Here is a 12,802-nt window from a genome sequence, read left to right on the forward strand (position 1 = left end):
TCAAAAAATCATGACCCACGATTGTACTTTAACCCCTTAACTACATGGCCAATTTGAGTTTTTTCATTTTCGATTTTTCCTCCCCGCAATCCAAAAGCCATAACTTTTATATTTCTTTGTTGACATAGCCATATGAGGGCTTGTTTTTTGCAGGACAAGTTGTAGTTTTTCATGGCATCATTTATCATACCGCATAATGTACTGGGGAAACTGAAAAAGTCATTTGTGGGGTGAAATGGGCAAAAAAACTGCGATTTTGCCATGTTTTGGGGTGGGGGTTGTTTTTACGGCGTCCATCAGGCGGTAAAATCTACATATTCACCTTATTCTACGACTTGATACAATTACGTCAAAAAACAAGTTTATAGGTTTTGTTTTATGTTTTACCACTTTTAAAAAAATAAAACTATTTTCTAAAAAAAAAAAAAATGTTTTGTGTTGCCGTATTCGGAGAGCCATAACTTTTTTTATGTTTCCATCAATTCAGTGGTGTGAGGGCTTACATTTTGCGTGGCGGGCTGTAGTTTTCACTGATACCATTTTGGGGTATATGCAACTGTCTGATCACTTTTTATTCTATTATTTTGGAGAGCTGAGTTGACCAAAAAACAGCTATTTGCAGGTCTTCTACATATATTTTTTTTTACGGCATTCACCGAGCAGGTTAAACAACGCTCTATTGTGATCGTTCAGACTTTTACGGAAGCGGCGATACCGGTTATGTTAACTTTTCCTTTTTTTAACATTGCTTTAGGGGGAAAAGGGGCGTTTCTTTGAACTTTTAATAGGTTTTTTTTTTATGTTCCAAAAAAAATAAAAAAGTATGGTCTTTTTACTTTTTATTATTAGTCCCCCTAGGGGACTTGAGGCAGTGGTCGTTTGTTCACTTGCATGATATACTGCAATACTAATGTATTGCAGTATATAGTGATCCTCCTTTGAAGCCCTGCCATCATTAGTCCCCCAGGCTGCCATGACAACCATTGTCACCAGCCAATCGCGTCGCGGGGAGGCTCGATGGCGTGTTGGAGGGGACGCCCCCCTGATTCTGTGGGCATATTTACACGTGGCAGATTTGCTGTTGAATTCCGCTACGAACAGTCCGCAGTGGAATTCTGCAGCAGCCGTTTTTTACACTTGTTTCTATCCATTTTTAGGAAAGTTAGTGCAGACATTGTGGAAAATAACGGTGTGGAAATTAGGCTTTTACCCTCCGCAGCATGCTCATTACATTGCGGAGAAGAAGCGGAATTTCACTGCGGATTTCAGCCTTTGCAATGCAAAAACTGAAATCTGTGGCAAATCCGCTGTGATATCTGCAACGTCTGAATTACCTGTCAAATATGCAAATGTTGGTGCAGATTCGTTGCGTAATTGCCCCAAATCTGCACCAACATTTGCAGCGGAAAAATTCCACCACATCTGAACGTGCCCTAACCATTTAAATGCAGCGGTCACAATTGACCGCACCATTTAACGTGAAAAACGGGCGGAAGCAAAGTGATCTTTGATGCAGTCTGTTGCAGTGAGATGTCGGCTGTATAATACGGCAGTCACCCTCTGAGTATGGAGCTCGCTCAGCCCGTGAGCTCGCTCCATACTTCCCATTAACAGCGGTCACGTACTAGTATGACAGAAAAAAATCGTCCACTGCTGCGATTCCAAAAAAACAAATCACGACATTAATAAAAAGGCTACCGCATACAAAAACCGAAACGGTTTGCTGCGCTTTGGAGTTTTATTTCAGATTCCTATGAAATTACGAAGGGTCAGACTGTAGAATTAACAGACTATTCAATAGGCAATGGCATTGTTACATCAAAGCACCTTGAAACTCACCCAACATTGAAAAATAATAATCGAATATCCTTCCCTTTAAAATTCTCCTGCAGTCTCCTACTGGTTTTTCTTTTCTGACACAATAACATAACACATGACTATAAGGTGGCGGCAGGGGGTTCATTTCTAGATGGAAAACCTCATTTAACACTTGACAAGCAGCCGCAGATATATCGGTCATGGCTGTTGCTTAATCCTGCTCAGCAACACATCGCTGCAATAGTGTAGCCGTAACACGCAGCAGCGCTCCAGCTGCAACTGCCAGGACCGGAGAGCACTCCATTCTCTAAAGTTTAATACCTTACATGCAATGGTTATTGGCAGAGCCACGGCCTGATAAAAAAAAAAAACAACAACCCAATGACGTAAAAACTTGGTCCTAAATGCTCAAAAGAAGCCGGTCCTTCTGCTCCATGATTTGCCAGTGTGAAATTATATTTTAGAATACGCCATATTCTTCAACATAGTACCGCTAGTTTTGCACTTTGAATTGCTCACACTGCCATTCTTTTCCAGCACTAACAAAAATTGTCAAAGGCCTAAAAAAAGCGCCAGATTGAAATTCTTCTTGCCGATACCCCACCTCCGTTCTGGAACTGGAGTATGTGTTCTTTTTCTTTTTTGGTGTTTGCCTCTTCGTCACACATTTCATGCATCAGCAGAGGACACAAATGGAGATCTGCACATCATTCTTGCTGCTGTTATTTGGCCAAACATTTTAGTGCCCCCTACTTGTCATAAAGAAAATTACTCATAGGAGGACTATAAATGTTGTTCTTCGTCCAAATAACAGTTCAACCATCAGAGTTTATTACCTTTTCTTTCTGATCCCGGGAGAAGGCAACATTCAGCTGGGTGAGGACGCCATTTTTATGAAAACTAGTAAGTTCGTCTTTGTAAAGATAATCTTCTTGTTCATATCTGCAGCCATAGTACAAGACCGTGTCTCCAACCTCCTTACCTGCAAAACAGAGCGGAAGGTCACAAAAGCCCCTATGGTTCACAACATTGTACTAAACACAGTGATGGTATAAAGAGGAGACAATTGCAAGCTTGCTGTCTTGACCTACATTCGTCCTTCAAAGTAACACTATTACGTCCAAGTGCCAGAAAGTGGAGATGATGGGATACTTGCTGAACCCCAACGGTCACAAATTTGCCAAATTAAAATTACCTCATGACTGTTTTGGGAAAGGAAACCACACTCTGCATGTCCTCATTTCACCCACTTTTTTTTATTACAATTTCAGAATTTTAATAACAGACCCCTGCAAACCCACATATTTTCCATAACGGGAGAATTCTTTCCTGTAACTGGCTATTTTTCGGAAAGTTGTTTAATAGAAGTATTGCAAGAATCGACATTTATGGCATATTCATGGGGTATGCTATAAAAAGTCTGATAGTCGGTGTCCCACCTTTTGTGTCCGTAACTCAGACTATTAGAACCTCCACCTATTAGACCTATCCCATTATACTAGATTATGTCACCACACTTAGGCTATGTTCACACGGGGTATTTTGCCGAGTTTTTTGACGCGGAAACCGCGTTGCAAAACTCGTCAAAAACGGCCCGAGAACGCCTCCCATTGATTTCAATGGGAGGCGTCGGTGTCTTTTTCCCGCGAGCAGTAAAACTGCCTCGCGGGAAAAAGAAGCGACATGCCCCATCTTCGTGCGCTTCCGCTTCTGACCTCCCATTGACTTCAATGGGAGGCAGAGAAAGCGTATTTCGCGCTGTTTTATGCCCGCGGCGCTCAATGGCCGCGGGCGAAAAACGGCGCGAAAATCGGCGTGCAGGGAGAGGAAAATCTGCCTCAAAGTTCCAAACGGAATTTTGAGGCAGATATTCCTCCCCCAAAATACTCCGTGTGAACATAGCCTAATACTTTGCAAGTTGAATATGTTCTGTATTTGATTAAAAACAGAAGTTTGGCTGCTGCTTGTATATTCGGCACAAGAAGGCAGGCAACGGTGGGCCGCATTATAAAAAGAAAAAAAAAGGCTTTGATAATCAAATAAAGAACGATGCAAGGTAAAGTTCTCCACCAGTGCTAGATTTGGTACATCCACTCACCTTGCTGTTTCAGCCATTCCCGCTCTTGGATAAATCCCACGAATGGAGCAATACCGGTGCCAGGCCCAATCATGATAACAGGTGTGCTGGGTTTGAATGGCAGTCTGAACTGAGATTTGCGGACATACATGGGCACCGTGGACTTGTGTCCGTTATCAGTTGGCTGTTTGTTTCTAAGCCAGTTTGTGGCAACGCCTTTGTTCTGTCGTCCAGTCTTGGTCTCGTATTCTACTACAACTGCACAGATGTGTACGGAATTGGAATGAACCTATTTCACAATGCAGAACAGACAAAAAGGGGGAAATATTGAGCAACACAAAAAAATAGCAAAAATACTATAAATGGCCATCGAGTTCCCTTGGTTGAACTTGAACGTGTTTTTTTTGACCGTACTAACGATGTAACTAATACAATACTAATAATCATCCAATTCTGATTGATAGAGCATTATTGGTGATCACCTTAAATATTACCCTGAGGAGGGATACAACAGTCATGAACACCACCCCCTATAAACCGCTCATTGCATCTAATAATTATAACTTTTATTTATGACTAAGCTCCATTTTTTACATATAAATGGCGCAAAAGTCACAGTAAAAGGCAGATCAATACAAATCTCCCCCCTACAATTGGCTACTTGAAGTGCATAATCCCCTTTGAACACTCGTTTACAATTTATATATAAAATGAATATACATAAAACATTTTGTAAATACATCCCATTACTTCTCTCTTATAGATCCTGGCATTACAGCCTTGATTCTTTAGTCCAGAGTTGATTTCACAATACTGCGTACTGCAGAGACAAAATCTCCCAGCATTCCTTGGTGGGCCAATGTCTGCACAGACCGGGAGGGAAGTGCCGTCTTTATACCAGGCAGTGTACAGTGACGTCTGAAAAGCTAACTGTCCAACTGCACTATAGGAGCTCAGATGGGTTTGTCGGTCACAGAATTGTGACTGCAACTCTGGATCGAATACAGGGCGTAACTCAGGAGGAGTAGGAGATAAACCATGCAATCATTTACAAATGTACAGGTTATAAACTGGAAAATGGTGTTCAGAGTTGAACATACTACAGATCTTCATGAGCGATTACTGTACGTCCGTGGTAAGGCAGAGGTGAGCGAGGTTGCCGCTGCCTAGAGCAGCTTGTATAGGTCTGCCACTAACGTAATGGTGTCTAATCGGCAGGAAAGGTCTATGAGCATTCATGAGACCACTACAGGGTATCTTTACAAAGTCTTCTAGTAAATGTGTATACTCAGAGAGGCCGCAGGGATTATATTTTATGAACTTTGTCTTGGGCACTTAAAATAGTATGAACTGGATTAATAAAGCCCTGAAATCTAAGAAGAAAACAATATGCCAGGAACCCAGCACTCCGTGTTCTGAACATGAATGTGGAAAAGGACTTTGATACTTCTGGCAGGAAGACATGATATCAAAGTCAACAAGATGTGGTAGCAGCTTGATGGCCTGGAGCGGAATACTCTAGTTGCATAGTATCGACACAACTTACTTTTGAAGAGGATGCAATAGAGTAGTAACGGGCCTGCAGACGTGGTAGTAATTCACAAAGATGATCAAGTGGTGGACGCAGTGAAGACATATCTTCTAGAATGGCCAGAATATTTCGCCTTGCCTCCAAAACCCAATTCAGATACAAAGCCTGGAAAAGATTAGATGCCATGAAGACGGTTCAGCACAAAATGCCACATTAGCAAACTGCACTTCAAATACAAAAAGGTAACATTATAAGATGGCAGCAGTTGAGTTATTGTTTACAGGGCAATTGCAACTAACCGGTCATCGCTATGTGCTGGAAAACTCTTAAAAGGCCACCTTCCACCTTCAGGCCAACTGTCCACCTACCCAACCATTTTTTTTTTTATTGCTCCAATGCATCTACAATAAAATAAAAATGAAGCAACTTTGCAAATACTCTATTAAAAGTTTCCTTGTTTTGTGTCTACAGCTCTTATGCAGACCTTTGCATTTCCATGGTAACAAACTACAAACATACCCTGTGTAGTACTACAGCCATATTCTCTTCCATCTGTCCCCTTCTTCTTGGTAACATACATTTGGGAGGTTACCAAAGTGACCGATGGAAGGGAGTATGACTGCAGGATCAGACTACATAGAGTGCGTTTTGTAGTTTGCTACCACGGAGGACAGTTTTAATCAAGACCTGTTGCAAAGCGTTGCATTGTGACAATTTAAAAAATAATTCAATTTAAAAAAACAAAAACAAAAAAAAAAAACAGCTGGCAAAGGTGGACATTTTAACCCCATCACTGCCAAGGACATGATCCCTTTAATTCTAGTTACGGCAATGATTTAGCTCAATGATCTTTTATCATGTTAACACCTTAACAGTGATCATAGAGTTAATAGTGACATCAGCTACCGTTCAATATCCAGTGAACCAGTATTGGATTATTGGGGACATTGCTGTTGTGTCTTGTACACGTTTCAATGCTTGATCAAAGAGGACTTCCCTCCTGTAACATTACCTTTCCGTTAAACATAAACGTTAGAGCGGGGACTGAGCACGGAGAACACCACTAACCATAGCACCAGGAGGACATGAATAGAGGAGAGGGCGCACATATGGGGGCTCATAGAGCAGGATCCCCCCTCAATGACATCCATATGAGGAGATAAAAGGTTTAAAAAAAATTATATAAAAAATACACAGGATCAAAAGGTGCATGACGATTGCCAGGTGTAAATAAGCTTATAATACTGCAATGTACATGGCCCTCTTAAATCCACTACATCCCTCTAGAATTGCACGTGCACATACTGTGCACGGTATGTGTACAGTATTAAATTGCCAACTCCTTCCGACCTAACAAAGTTGGTTATTAGCTTACCTTGCCATCAGCTGAAGAGGAGGCCATTTTACGCAGATTCTCTTGCTCTTGTGCATCAGTGGCATACTGGGCCAGCTCATAAAGTACATTGGTACGAGGTGGATTGGTTATATCCAAGTAATACGTGAGAGCTGTGCGATATGTGGTAGGACATGGGAATGGATGCTTCTTGTTGGATTCCTCTACAAGAAAAATTATTGATTACGGAACGTTAATCAAATTCACGTAAAGGACGTACGATACTTGAAATAATAAAGCCCCTTGCACATCACGTTCAGGAGACCCGCCATGATCGCTGGGAACAACAAGATGGTGACGTACCATTTTAATACATGGACGTGCCAAGTCTGCCAGATTGAGAATCGCCCTTGTTAGTTGCTCTCTGCTCTGGCTTATAGAGGGTGTTCCGTCTCTTGTGCCCAGATCAACAGAAAAGCTGAGCCCTCAAACTTGATGTGCAGACAGGCCTAACAAAAAAATTCTCTCCAAACTCGAAATGTCACCTAATACACACTTGAGTGGTTTACTTCTATTTGGTTGTCGGTTCAAACATGTCTGTTATATCAGATTCTAGAAACTGGGTGACAAGAAAAATGGTTGTGTTGCTCCCATTTAGGTTGTCATCCAACATTTAGACATCAGAAAGGCAAATTTACCTAGTTGAGAAGTAAGACATTTGTTACTTTCATATTGTTTATTTACGCAGAGTTGCCATTCAGGTCTGTAGGAAAGCTGGATAACCCCATATTTCACCCGTAATGGTTGGCAAACTGGTTATAACCCATCTTTCCCAGTAACAGATAAAATGAGAAATGGAATACATAACTATGACAGCATAGCAGTAATTTCTGGACACCATTCATGTGTAACAAAGCGGTGCACAAAGACATACATTTCATCTGCGTGCTGGTGTAGTTCATCCGCTACATGCATATCATGAATCCATGGAGGAGCTATGCATATAGGAGAAGCTCGGAGGACTGAGTGTCAGAATAGATAGTACACATCCATTAATATTCTACTGGGCATCCAAAACCACCGGAAAGGTGTCCTACATTTTATCTAAAACTATATTATTACTATAACCAACATTATTTAGAGCAATGAAATCAGAGAACACTATTGTGCATTGGGTTTTCTTCTGCTTTTGCGGAGCAAGGTTAGAAAGTACCAGCAGATAGGAATGGATTGAATAGCCTTTGTCCTATCTATTTATAGCACGCGCAGTCCAGATCATGTGTGACAATGTACTCCCTGTCAGAGTGCTTGACTATGTACACAACTTGGTTGTATGAGGTCAGGGATAAAGTGTACCTGGAAACTGCATTACTTAGAAAAACTTACCATCAAGGTTGTTCAAAGATATGACAGTGTCAAGGTCTGCTCCTAGAACTTCTCCGAGTTTGTTAACTATTGAGGATTCATTAGCTGGATAAACGGCAACATGATCTCCTGACTCATACCTAGAAGTAAACAAATAGTCTAAAATACTGTTTGTTCTGAAAACGCCTCTTAATCCATGCCAAAAATGCCTCAACAGGGCAGAGTTATTAATATAACTGTAGCATTCAAACATCAATACCCGACAATCCGATAAACCGCCAGAAGTCCTGTGCAAAAAAGCAGATCTCTCCTCATTAACCTCCATTAATACTCAAATGTCAAGTATTGAAATACTCGTGTTTGCCATATATCACTACTATGTGAGCACTGTTATTACCCCTTCACGACTGCCATACGGCTATAGACGTTCCAACTGCCGATGCCCCGTGCAGTTGCCATGTGTATAAACGTGGAAAGCCTTGAACAGGGTTTAATAAGTGCAGTGCTGCTTCAGTGTGAGCAGTGCTATACTCATGTCTGCCGGGGCTTTAAGAGCTCCAGACTACAACCCCCACTACACACAACCCCCTGTATATAGCGCTACCTAAGCTCCCTCTAAGAGCGGAATCCCCAGCCAGCTCTCTGGCTGGGGATTCCCCTCCTAGAGGGAGCCCCCGACGTCTCGCCATCCTCGCTGTAAATAGTGCCCCCCTGTAGATAGCCACCCCCCCCTGTTGATGACGCCACCTAAACTCAGACTAGGAGTGGAATCCCCAGTGTCAGATCGCTCTGTGCCAGGGATTCCGCTTCTAGAGAGCCCCTGACGTCACTGTCCATTTGGACAGTGACGTCAAAGGCTCTCTCTAGGAGCGGAATCCCCGGCCGACACTGACCGGGGATTCCGCTACTGGAGAAGCCCCTAGGGTCACCACCCATATATGGACAGTGACGTCAGCGGCTACTCCTGGAGTGGAATCCCTGGCCACAGCGCTGCCGACGCTGACCCGGGGGATTCCGCTTTTAGAGTTCGCTCCTAACGTCACTGTCCATTTATGGACAGCGAAATCAGGAGCTCCCTCTAGGAGCGGAATCCCCAGCCAGATGTATTCCGCTACTACAGGGAGCTGCTACATACAGGGGGGATTGGCACTATCTGCAGGGGGTGGCGCTATCTGCAGAGGAGATGTTGCTAGCTACATGGGGGGTGCTATGTGCAGGGGGCTGATGCTATCTATAGGGGGTGGTGCTATCTGCAGGGGGTGGCACTATCTACAGGAGGTGTGGCAATATTTACATGGGCATTGTGGCGCTATCTACATGGGCACTGTGTGTGGCACTATGACACTATTTACAATGGGCACTGGCACTATCTACAGTGGTATTGCGTCATTATCTACATGGGCACTGCAGGGTTTTCAGGTGGCTGAATTTTATTTGTTTTTGTTAGGGTTCTTTTTTTTGTCGCACTTTTTTTATTTTTTTTACCGTCCATGAAAAATGGATTGCAAATGTCGGTGAAAAACGGTCAGACAGGCGAGAAATGCTCAAAATAGCCATGAAAATAGATTAGATAGATAAAAAAAATTACAAAATGTGTTTGTTTTTTCCACATTTTTAGTGATTTGCCTGCTCATAATAAAAAATTAAAAACATGGAATTCAACTAATCTAGAAAATCAAAGCCTCATAAGTCTTGTAAAAAACAAACAAAGTAAAATTAGTCGTGATATTCAAAGCGGTTGCAAGGATATCATCGTTTAAAGAAGTGCATATCAGAAATTTAACATTTGACCTGGACACAGGGGTATCAATGACCCTTGGTCATGAAAGGGTTAAAAAGCATGACCTATTCCTGGCATGCTTGAAAACAAAAAAAACCTCGCCTTAAAAATTTTTTTTTATATTATCCATTAGGAATATTCACATCCAATAGATTTCTACATTAGGCATACAACCATATGGTGGGAATTAACCGCTTAACCCCTTAAAAGTGTTTTCCAGGCATGGAGCTGTTTTTCATACTAATGACCTATCCACAGGATATGTCTTCAGTTTATGATCGGTGGGGGTGACAGTAGGAAGAACGTTGACAGCCAGTTACTGTCGTCTCTCCCCTGTACAGCCTTCCAGTGAGATACAAGGAACTTTTCCTTATGTTATCACGCTCCCTTACCAATCAGGAAGGATATATGTTCTCAGATTTAGGGGGGGAGGTTTTTTTTAATTAAAGGGGTGAAGTTGCACATTTGATCACCCCCTGGTCCTTACCAGCTATCAATGCCATGACTAACATTTTTTACTGGCTTTTGGATCATGGAGATTTGGGTCAGTTCTAGTCATTATATGAAGATACGTGCAAGTAGATGAAGACAAAAAAGTGTCAAGTATAAACTCTGCACATCTTGAATATTGATTTTTAGGAGGCTCTGCATGGGTCAAAAACATGACTTTTTATGCATTTTGTTTTTTACAAAACACGCTTAAAATGCTAAATTGCAGGGAGTTGCCCATGAGTGTATAGAGCTGGGTGACCTTTTCAAAATATGCCAGGTGACTAGTTTCAGAAAATGTAAGGGCATGTGGGGTACAATATATTTTTTTTCGTTTTAGACATCAGGTTTTATTTGTGTATAAAAGTGTCAAAAGTTTGAAAATTTGTCTTGGCAGGGAAAGCATTTGTACAGGACAACAAATCTATACAAATAAAACAGATTATGTGTGTCTAGAAGCAATATAACTTACACCCCTACATCCTAGACGTCGAGTTGCATGCCATTTATACCATTTCCAATTTCTTTTTTGTGGCATAATCAAAAAGACAAATGTCATCTTTCGACAGTGAAAGTAAAAAAAAAAACCACAAAATTACCTGATCTTTGAGCCGGTAATATCAAGTTCCACATGCATCAAGTGCCTCTCTCCACCTTGGTTAAGTTTTCGATTCACACCTACATTGGCCAGGAATGGATTTTTGGCATCAAATGGCCTGTAGGGAGGAATAATGTTCACTCACAGAATACTGAGAACAGTTCAAAAAGCCAATCTTTCTTTTACAAAGATGAAATTGGATCTCCGTCTTTGATGGAGTCAGAACATTCAGATACTATAGAAGCAGTTATCTTCAATTGCCCCTAAAGCCTCTGCCCAAACACCAGGAACAAGTTCTATACAACCCAAGACTGGGAAGTGCTTCTTATTTTGAACTTAGTAAGAAGACCAGAAAGCACTGGAAGAGGGAGCCTATATGTATGCATTGTCCTGTCCCTCTCCTCCGGATGTCGACAGGCGAGTGCCGAAGCGAATATAAACTCCATCAAAAGTGACTTACAGACGGCAGCTGAAATGAAACCGTGAAAGAAAAGCAACTTACGCTTTTTGTGTCTCATAGCTCTTAAGACGGCCCATCTCCCCAGTGTAGACCTTATTCATATTCTCATCTGTGTGCACCACAAGTTCATACTGACGAATACTAGCAAAAAAACAGAGATGACATTGGGTTACAACCACACATCCCTACTAGAGATTTACAATAATGCATGTGCCATTTAGTAGTTTTATTACTTACACCTCGCAGTAAGTGCCATACAGTGTATTGGTATGTCTTTCATTACCATGAAGAGCAAACATAGTATAAATAAAAGCCAGGAAGCTGTACTATTTTATTTGCTTTCACTTAGGCTACATAGTCACAGGAGACTAGACAAGCAGTTAACGCTGTAACCTACCTGGATTCTTCACCTGTTGCTTCTACACCAAAGCGTTCGCACACTGCAGGCCAAAACTGCTCACGCCATGTGATAAAGTCTTCCTCCAGACTGAGATATAAGAAAAGAGAAAATGAGCAACACTGGTGAGGATTCATTTTAACATATTTAAACAGAAATCCACCTTAACACGGAGACATGTCAGAAGAGACCATTTATGTGGGTGCCCAACGTTCCCCCAGAACGCTGAAAAGTAAAAACACCTCCAGAGCTGTTCCGAAATTAGTGGTGCAGAATTGCAAGCATAGTGTTTGAGAAATCTACTGATGGAAATCTACTTGATTTAAAAAGGGTTCTGAGCTTTACAGAGAACACTTAGTTTGACCACCCACAGATCCTGCCAATGGAATCCTCTGACAACTTTCTGTGACATATCAGAAAATGCATTAAAGGTGGACTTTTAATATACACTAAAGTCACTTTCAGGGGAAAACAAGTTAATCTACTAGTATCTAGAAGAAACACAAGTAAATTAGGAGTATGAAGTACTCACTTGCCATCATCATCTCCCATTCCTAGCTCAAACATCCTTACAGCACCCAGCTCTTCTAGTTTTTTGTCCACAAATTTGGCCATGGCATTAAAGTGCTCATAGGTCTTGTTTCCAAGGCCAAATACCTAAGAAAAAGGAGAAAAACTGCTGATTTCAGTGATATACTACAGACTGTTAAATGTAATTTTCCATTTAAAAAAAATAAAATAAAAAAAAATAAAAAAAGTACTGATTCATGGGGTTTTCGTGTCCATGATCATAAAACAACAACTTTCTCCAACTGGGAAATCAGATTTACTGTTTCTGGTCAATATATCAAGATTAATTGTTGAAAAATACTACTGCATATATGCAGATTGGTTTGGGGATTTTTTTGCCACCTATTCAAGGCTTTACACCTTTTTGTTTCATGTAAATACTTT

General features: G+C 41.3%; 1 protein-coding gene across 1 annotated transcript in view; it reads right to left on the reverse strand.

Annotated features, from left to right (window-relative positions):
• POR (cytochrome p450 oxidoreductase) overlaps positions 1-12,802 on the reverse strand; it is a 63,470-nt gene that overhangs the window by 2,372 nt on the left and 48,296 nt on the right. Inside the window, exons 6-14 of the mRNA XM_075852991.1 lie at positions 12,381-12,505; positions 11,849-11,938; positions 11,494-11,592; positions 10,993-11,109; positions 8,146-8,264; positions 6,802-6,983; positions 5,442-5,591; positions 3,917-4,184; positions 2,655-2,800 (exon numbers count right to left, since the gene is read on the reverse strand). Of these exons, the coding sequence (XP_075709106.1) occupies positions 2,655-2,800; positions 3,917-4,184; positions 5,442-5,591; positions 6,802-6,983; positions 8,146-8,264; positions 10,993-11,109; positions 11,494-11,592; positions 11,849-11,938; positions 12,381-12,505 (1,296 nt within the window). The remainder of the gene's footprint in view (positions 1-2,654; positions 2,801-3,916; positions 4,185-5,441; positions 5,592-6,801; positions 6,984-8,145; positions 8,265-10,992; positions 11,110-11,493; positions 11,593-11,848; positions 11,939-12,380; positions 12,506-12,802) is intronic.

The sequence above is a fragment of the Rhinoderma darwinii genome, chromosome 2 (assembly GCF_050947455.1).
Source record: "Rhinoderma darwinii isolate aRhiDar2 chromosome 2, aRhiDar2.hap1, whole genome shotgun sequence".
Lineage (NCBI taxonomy): Eukaryota > Metazoa > Chordata > Amphibia > Anura > Rhinodermatidae > Rhinoderma > Rhinoderma darwinii.